Source organism: Ictidomys tridecemlineatus (genome assembly GCF_052094955.1).
Source record: "Ictidomys tridecemlineatus isolate mIctTri1 chromosome 12 unlocalized genomic scaffold, mIctTri1.hap1 SUPER_12_unloc_4, whole genome shotgun sequence".
Lineage (NCBI taxonomy): Eukaryota > Metazoa > Chordata > Mammalia > Rodentia > Sciuridae > Ictidomys > Ictidomys tridecemlineatus.
In genome coordinates this window covers 623223-632556 of record NW_027520962.1, presented here as the reverse complement: position 1 = coordinate 632556, position 9334 = coordinate 623223, and the positions used below count along the sequence as shown (strand labels likewise).

The window sequence follows — 9334 nt, the reverse complement described above, 5'->3', positions numbered from 1 at the left end:
CAGACAGGAGGACCCAGGGAGCAGGACTAGACAACCAGAAGATTACAGGAGGCACCAGTCAGACCCTGTTGAGGGACCTGTTCACTGTCCCCCAGTGTCCTGACCCTCCCCATGAGGACTGCCCCTGCCTGGGGGGTCACTTCAGCTCTCACCTCCCTCCTGCCAACATAAGCTCATTCTACCCCAGAACCCCTGGGTTCTGTCCCCATCTGCTGCCAGCCTACGTTTGAAGGGACGGCCGGCTCCCAGACTGCAGGTGGACACCGTCACTAAGGGAGGTCTGGCAGCCCACTGAGGGGCCAGCTGCACCTCAGTGCCAAGGGCCACTTTATTCTACATCCTCCTTCTTTGCCACATGAACTCCCATGGGACATCCCACGGGAACAAGGCAGGGGCGCGTCTTCACTTGGCCATGTTCTGAGGAACGGCCCTGCGCCATTCAGATGAGCCAACACCACTGTCCCCAGAGAGAAGCCCTCGGGCTCCCACAGAGCTCTGCCCCTCGTGGGCCCAACTCTGATGCACTGAGCAGGGTGTGGAGCTGTCCAGAAACCCTTCCTTCCCCTTCAGGTTCCACAGCTGCCCTTGGCCTCTCCTCTACTGAGGCTAAAACTCTCCTCCTCTTTTGACATCTGGAGCTTGTGTCTAGGCCATGTTCAACCATGCTCAGCACCCAGCTCAGAGGAAAGCCCAGCAGGGACCTCCCTGCGTCCCTCCCCCTCTGGGAGGGGCTTCTGCATCCAGCCAGGTTCAGACGAAGGGATGTCACCCGGGGTGACTAATAGGGGCTTGCCATCTGGGCGGAGCCCCAGTCCTGCCGAGCTGATGCCTGCAGTCCTGCTGGCCTCCAGTCCCAGGTCCCCAACCCCAAGCCTGCAGTCCAGTGCACACAGAGTCACTTTGGGTCCACTTTCCCACCAGCTCTGGGCCCAACTGGGTGGGCCCTGGACCCTACAAGTACCTCTGTTCAGAATTTCGCAAAACAAGGCACCGATCCCACCTGTTCTTGGAGCCCTGTCCATTCCCAGAGACTCACGCTGGGCTTTCTCACCCCTCATTGCAAGATCCAGTCTGAAGCCTGGGGCTGGGGACACATGGGGCAGTGTCAAAATTCTCTGCCTTCTGCCTCCTTCTAGGGCAAGAAACCCTTGGGGGTCATTTCCTATTTCTCAGCAAGGGACTGAAAGGCAGGAGCACGGCTTTGGTTGTCTGAACGCTCCGTGGCCTGTTGACCACCACCAAATTGATTGGCATGTAGCGCGGGCTTCATGGGCCAGGCATGCGGGCCAAGCACTTTGCGGATGGGTTTGCATCGGTCCTGGCAGCATCGCACGAGGGGAACACGCGCAGGTAAGTACCCAGAGTCAGAATTCCAGGGGGCTCAGAGCCAACTCTGCCCAGCCCAGGGCTGCCCTGCGCACGCGCACTCCTGGGGCCCCGGGACCGCACGCGCTCACCATGCCTCCCAGTGCTCTCGCGGCAGTCCTGCAGGCAGCCGACGTTCTCCCAGGTGCTGTAGGCCTTCAGCCCCGCCATCAGCGCCTGCAGCGCGCGGCTGCTGACCAGCTCTTTCCCTTGGAAAATGTCCTCATCCAGAAGGGCCCCCGCGTACCTGCCAGATAGAGCAGAGAGGTGTGATGGACGTCCTGGTACCGCCAGCCATGGGAAAGAGCGCATCCAGGGACATCAGAACCCCAGGGTCACCACCCAAGGCTTCCCATGCCCTTCAGAGGTACCCATGTACCACAGCAAAGCTGCAGCCAGGAGTCTCCCACACACCATTCTCCCTTGGAAAATGTCTCCTCCACGCCCTGCCCAGCTGCTTTGCCGCCAGGCCAGTCACAGGCCTCCTTTGGCACAGGGGCCCCTGTCCCAGCCTGATGCTGCTTCTCTTCTTCTTTGAGTCTAGGAGCACATGGTCGCACTCCAGGTCACTCTCTCCTGCCCGCCACACAGTGCACACATTGGTACAACCGCTTTGGAGAGCTGTAAGGAGGTTCCTCAAAAAGCTAGGAATGGAATCGCACGTGACCAAGCTGTCCCACTCCCTGGCACTTATTTTAAGGGCTGCCTTCCTTCTGAAAGCTCTGGGCAGAATCCCTTCATTACCTACCTTAGCTCCGGGTGGCCACCTTCTGTGACTTTCCTCCTCCTTCTATCTTTGCCCTCCCATGCTGCCACATTTCCACTAGGTGAGGAGATGAGGTGAGGAACCCCCAGCCTTGTCACTCCTTCTTAGCCTCCTCTCATGTACAAGGAGCCCTGTGACTACACGGGACCCACCTCTATAACCCATCAAGGTCCCCAATTCAATTGTATCTCCAAGTCTGTTTTGCCCTGTGAGGTGCCATATTCACAGGTTGTAGGGCTTTGGATGTGGACATCTTTGGGGCCATCATTCTGGCTAGCACACGGTCCATTTCAGAACTCCCAGCAGAAGCAGAATTAAAACATGAGAATCATGAACAACTTGTGACACTTTGTGTGTAGAGGGCGAAGTTGCTTAGGGCCTTGCTAAGTGGCTGAGGCTGGCTTTGAACTTGGGATCCTCCTGCCTCAGCTTCCTGCCATTTCTCTGGAGTAAACATGTAGAAGTGAAATAGGCAGGTCATATGGCAGCTGCATTTTAACTTTTGAAGAAACTGCCACACCATTGTTCATATCAGCTGTGTGATTTTTCCTTCCCACCTGCAGCTCATGAGAATCCCAATTGCTCCCATCCCTGACAATGGTTGGCTTTGCATCTTTTTAGTGTTAGTCCTTCTAGCAGTACAAAATTGTATTGCCTTGGTTTTGAAGTTGCATTTCCCTGATGATTAATGATCATGACCAACTTCTCCTGTGTCTGCGCCTGATCATTCATTTATCTTCCTTTCCTGTCTGCTTAATTCCTATTGGCTTGCTCATCCTTTTTCTTTTTTTTTTTTTTTAACCAGGGATTGAACTCAGGGGCACTCGACCACTGAGCCCCATCCCCATCCCTATTTTGTATTTTATGTACAGACAGGGTCTCACTGAGTTGTTTAGGGCCTTGCTTTTGCTGAGGTTGGCTTTGAACTCCCAATCCTCCTGTCTCAGCCTCTGGAGCCACTGGGAGACAGGCATGTGCCACTGCACCCGGCTCATTCTATTTTTAATTGACTATCCTCTTTGTATGTTCTGGCTAGCAATCCATTGGTGGATGTATGTATTGCAAACATTTTCTCCCATCTGTGGCTTGCCTTTTTATTTCCTTAAAGACAGAAGTCAATTTGGGCTCAAAGTATTGACCTTCATCCATCCAAAATTTTCTAGGGTCTGAACATCCTGTTTCTCCAAATGAAACCTACACAGCAAAAGATACTACATGGAGCCAAGTCCTACAGCAAAAAGCAAAGGCTTCTGTGCTCCAACCACAGAACACAGAAATCAAACTAGAGCAAGCTGACAAGATGCATTTCCGGGTGCATGATGAAGATAGACAGAATCTCTCTAAAGTCATGAAGTCAACAAGAGGGTTGGATTCTGTTAACCAGAAAAACTTGGATGAAAAGTGGGAGGGATAGGGAGAAAGAAGGGGAATAGCATGGATGGTGGAAGGAGACGGTTATCAATATACAAAATACATGTATGAAGATGTGAATTTGGTGTCAACATACCTTATATACAAATAGAGATATCATAAGTTGTGGTATAAAGATGCATAAGAATTGTGATGCAAAAAAAATCAATAAGAGAGCTCATGTATAATGGCATAATTTGTCATGAACATACTTTATATACACAGTTATGAAAAATTGTGCTGTGAATGGCTAATTATGAATGTAATGCATTCCACTAATGTCATGTATGAAATAAATGAGTAAATAAATAAAAAAAACATTTAATGCATTAAGCAACTGAAAAAGGGCTTATGCATTGTCATTTAGTTTGGTCCTTACAACAGTCCTATGAAATAGGAAATCACAACACCATTTTACATACAAGGGAAAAGCCTAAATACAACCTAGGTTATATACTTAACATGTATTAGGGCAGAGAGAGAATTTTAACCTAGTGTGCTCTCTTGTCCTAAATAACGTGCTCTTTGGGGGTAGGGCTATAGCTCAGTGGTAGAGCACTTGCCTAGCTGTGTGAGGCACTGGGTTGGATTCTCAGCACCACATATAAATAAATAAAATAAATAACATGATCTTTTCATTCTAAACAACATGCCTGTCAGTGGCCTCAATCAAGTTCATGCAGTTTAATCTATGCTATGCTATCACTACTCTTGCCTTGGGCTGTAACTTGACTTAATCTGCCAGGAAAATGTCCTGCTACAGAAGCCCTCTGCCAGACAGACAGGGTGTCAGGGTCCAGGAGGAGTGTCTAAAGAAATCTGCAATAGGAGGCTCAGACTGGTCCAGAAGGTAAATTAGGAAATAAGGATCCCTGTGGCAAGTTTACTCCTCTTTAGTAAGCCCATCTATTGAATAGGTGAGATCTTTAGATATGCCAAGTACCTGTTTAGAAGTTACATCTGCCGCAGTCTGGCTAGGCAAAATAACCAGGGGGTGACGAGCAACTTGTGAAGGTTGATACAGTAGTAGCGGGAGCCGCTTTATTATGGGACATAGAAGCATATATACCCAACTAATTACACATATCTTAACTTAATTAACATAAACTAGATACAGCAGTCAACCAATAAGGAATCCTCATCATCTTAATAATTATACACAGTTTAACTTAATTAACATAAACTAGATACAGCAATCAGTCATTAAGGAATCTCCACACTTAATGGCTCGCTGGCATTACTTCATAAACTACTCCCTCTGGCAAAATGCCAGGCGCCATCTTAACTTGGTTGTGGTCCTCATCAACATCCACTCAAACAACAGGTGAAGAGAAAATAAGTGCAGATCCCCCACCACACAAGGGTACAGGAAGAAGGCAGACAGTCACTCAGAAGCCACAAAGTCAATGAGAGGGTTGGATTTAATTTACAAGTTATTTTGCATAAAAAGATCAGATACGATTTCTTGGCAGTGATGTATGGGAATTGCATTCTTAACAGTGCAGTGTGGTCCTGGCAGCATAGGGGGATGAAGGGTGTCTAAGGTGCTCAGCTACCCTGATTCTATTTACCTATGAGGACAGAGCACAGGTGAGGTTTCTGCAGACTGAGGAGTGTCATTCCACCTGTTCATCAATTTAACAAATGCCAATGAGTCCTCACTTTGTGCAAGGCACACATCTATCTAGGTACTGTAAAAACATCAATTGAAAACAGAGAGCCAGGCACGGTAGCACATGTCTATAATCCCAGTGGCTTGAGAGGCTGAGGCAGGAGAATCATGAGTTCAAAACCAGCCCCAGCAAAAAGGCAGGTGCTAAGCAACTCAGTGAGACCCTGTCTCTAAATAAGATTTTAAAAAAGACTGGGGATGTGGCCCAGTGGCCAAGTGTCCCTGAGTATAATCCTCAGTATGCCCCAAGAATTCTAAAAATTCAAAATAAAAAAGACTGGGGATATGGCTCAGTGGTTAAACACCCCTAATCCCCAGTAAACTTCCTCCCCCCCAAAAAAAACACAAAACAATGAAATAGAGAGAAATCTCTGCCCGTTGAGTTGCCTTGAGACATTAATAAGTTACTACATATAAAATGGTAGCCCAGGGCCTATTACGTGGCAAACACTTGAATATGTGTCAGCTACTATCTTAATGTTTTCCTTACAGGTATTGGGTAGGAAGAATGTCTAGGGGATGACTAAATCCAGCTGAATCTCAGAGGTACAGATGGCGCTGTGGCCCTCCTGGCCTGGAACCCAGCCTGGACTGCCTAAGCTGCCCATGTGGCCAGGAATAAATAAAACGCAGACCTAAAATAATCTTTTGGACTGATGCACTACAAAAACCAATGTTTTAAAAAGTTGTTAATCATTTTCTAAACTAGGAATTTCATTTCTGTAGCAAATTTCCTGGCCAGCTACTTCCAGACTCCTTTACAACAGGAAAGAATAGTCAACGTGCAAAACTCCAACCAGCGCGGTGGCCAAGTGTGATGTCACTGCAAGGTCGTCTCACTGCTTTTCTTGAAACAATGTGTGCAGAGAGCTAGGCCCTACTAGATGTGAACATGCCAAATTGAGGACCAGAGGTCTCCACCTCAAACCAAGAGTAGTAGTGGGACAGTAAGAGGGGCCCAGGTTGCTGACCCAAGGAGCTTATCTGGGCCTTCCCCTAGGAGGGAAGCTGGCTTCGGAGCAGTGACCCCCTGAGCTGTGTCTCAGAAGATGGCTGAGTTACCAGGTGGAGCAAGGGTGTGAGGTGAGTGCTGGGGGCGGGGGACGGTCCCCCAGCAAGGGCACAGGCAGGAAAAATATCAGCTCAAGAACCCAGCACAGAGCCTGTGGTGGAAATCAGCAGAGGAGAGAGGTGGGGGAATGGCAGGTGCCAGGCAGGGGGAAGAGGCTCCGAGGCCGTGGGAAGGAGATTGAGTTTCACTAAGGGTAGAAGATGCTGCGGGGGTGGGGATAAAGGAGGGTCCCAGTGAGAATTCAGATTTTGTTTCAGGAGGATGGGGTTAGGGGAGTTGAGCTAGGACGTGTCCCAGTGACATGACAGAAGAGGGAGGTAAAATCACCAGAATGTAGAAATGATAGAAAGTTGGAGAAGTCTTGGGGCCAATGGCCATAAGAACAATTCATATTTATTGAGCATGGTGTACCCTATTCTGAGCATGTCCAAATATCAACTCCAAATATCAAATTTCATCTTTCTAATAACCTTGTGTTATTCTTCCCATTTTAGAGACGGGGAAATGAGACACAGAATGTTAGTCACTTTCCCATCGTTGCACGATTAGCAAATCAAGGGATCAAGGTTGAGGCCTCAAGTGTAGAGTCCCAGAGGCTCTGCTCTGCATCGCCTGGAATATCTGAGGCTGTGCCAGGCCCTGTCCTAAGTACGTTCGTGTGTTGACTCTGCAGCCCCCCAACACCCAGAAGTAGGTACTGATATCTTCACTCCATTTCTAACGAGCGACTTCACATCCAGAGAATTTCAGTGGTTGCCCACGCGGCTGTGAGTGCTAGGGCTGGGATGTCGACCAGGACAGCCTGGCCACTCCTGTCCCTCAGTGACTTCACTTCTGTCTCCTCCATGAGGCCCCTCTCAGGATCCGTGGCCTGGAAGGATTCGGAGAGCCAAGGGATGAGCAGTCTGGGGGACCATGAAGGAGTGGAATCGGCTGCTGAGGTGGCGGGGCTCCCGGGAGGCTGCATAACGTGCACAGCAGGTGGTGCTGAGCTGAGAGGTGCACATGTCAGGTCCTGAGGCCAAGAAAAGGACCAGGGGTGGGAAATGTGCCATCCATCTTGAGGAGGTGTCCCAGAAAGACAAGCTCGAGGAAGGTGACTGCTCATTGGTAGAATATAGATGGCCTCATGGTTGGTGTAGCACGCATGCCCAGTGAGACCCATGTGGCAGTGTCTGCTGCCAAGGCACTAGGGCAGGAGGCTGGCAGGGCACAGCCAGGGCTCAGCAATGAGGAGCAGTCCCTGATTATCAAAGGCCCCATGAAGGGAGCTTGAGAAGCTGACCCAAGCACAGACACCCACGCCAAAGGCAGGAAACAGGAGTCCTAGCTGGCTTCCCTGTCACCCAGGTGGGGCTGTGACCTGGCAGTGGCTGCCCAAACCTCCAGGTCTGCAGAGGCACCTGCTACACAGGCGATCTGATGGAGGGAGAGGTGCAGCAGCTTGAGGAGGCTGGCAGGGGAGTGCTGCAGGGCTCCCTGCAGAGCTGACCTCCCCTCACCCAGCAGGCCTTGCCCAGCGCTGAGCACCAAGGGGGCTCCTCTCCCCAGGCCAGCCGGCTCCAAAAGACATCAGATCCTGCCATCGCTTGAATATGCACCCCCACCCCCCAAAATCATGCAGGGGTTTTATCCCCCCAAATCTTATGTTAATGAAATTAAGAAACTAGAAACTTCAGCGGCAAGTGGTGTTCAGAGGTAGACATTTGGGAAATGAGTAGGTGAGATTAGGCATTAGGGCGGAGCCCCCATGATTGACTCCTGGTGGCTTTGTGAGGGCAGGGAAAGGCCACATGGACACAGAGATGCCCGGGCATTCCTGCCATGGTGTGACATAGCCATGGGCCCTGGCAGGAACCTGCAATGTGCCATTTGAACTTCCAGCCTTCTAACTAACTGTGAGTTCAATGAAACCTTTTTTTTTTTTGTAAAGTAAACTGACTCGGGTATTTCATTATAATAATAAAAAGGGCAGTTTCCATCCTCTTTGATTGAAGACAAGAGAGTGTTGGAGATTCTCACCGAGGGCCAGCAGATGGGAGCAGATAAGCAGCCTGCAGGGAGGGACTTAACCCAGCCAGGCCTCCCAGCTCCGGCCCCCACCCAGGGCATGTGCAGGGCTTAGGAAGTGAGCTGCCAGGCCCCACACAGCAGCAGAGGATGCCGGGGAATTGGAATCTCAGGTAAACAAGGCATAAATTTTAGTGTAAACATACTGTGCTTAGACTAAAACATGCTGCATTAGTTATCTGCAATTGAAATTGAATTGGGTGTCTAGATTTTACCCAGTAACCAACCAGCAGTGCACCACACAGCAGCTGGACACGCATCATCACATGTGCATTGATGGAAGCCATCCCACCTCACTCTGTCACCTGCCTTTCCACTGTGGAGTGGGACCACTCCTGTCATTGTTACAGGAAACGGGAGATGAAGCAGGGCCCGCCGCCAACCTGGCTGGAGGTCTGTTTCCTAACTGCAGATTTATGCTCTCAAAGATCTGAAGTACCCGTGCTTCAGTAGGGCTCAAAACACCAAAGGACCCTCTCACTGGTCAGCCTCAAGTTTCCCAGACACTGAGACCTGAAGCCAACTGACTAGAGGCATGCATCCACGGACAGCCAAGAAGGAGATGGTACCAGGGCCGGTGTTTGCTAACCTTTGTGGAGAAAGAGAAAGAAAAGGCGTGTGCAGGAGGAGAGGAAGTTGGCACATTTTTTTTTGTCATGTTACAACTAATTTGATTAAGCTCCTTCCTCACAACTGGAAGAGGGGCAGTAGGGGCAGTAAACTAGAAAAAACAAGAAAGCCTATGTAGCAGGAAGAGCCAGCTTATCCCTGGACTTTTGTGGTTATATTATTATTATTTGGGTTGATACAATAGTTCCACACACTCACAAGGCACAACGTGGCGCCCTTGATTCATTGTCACACTGGCACCATCGGCTCAGGGTGATCAGCATAAACTTCACTTTGATTTAACACACAGACATCCTTTCCCTCATCCTTCCTCCTCCACTTAGGTCCTTCCTGGGGGCCTGTGATCAGA

The 9334-nt window shown here is 49.7% G+C and overlaps 1 protein-coding gene across 1 annotated transcript in view; it reads right to left on the bottom strand.

Annotated features, from left to right (window-relative positions):
* Nucleotides 1-1266: 1266 nt before the first annotated feature.
* Nucleotides 1267-9334, bottom strand: part of LOC144372326 (acyl-coenzyme A oxidase-like protein) — a 58576-nt gene continuing 50508 nt past the window's right edge. The window contains exon 3 of the mRNA XM_078035709.1: nucleotides 1267-1612. Within this exon, the coding sequence (XP_077891835.1) occupies nucleotides 1267-1612 (346 nt within the window). The remainder of the gene's footprint in view (nucleotides 1613-9334) is intronic.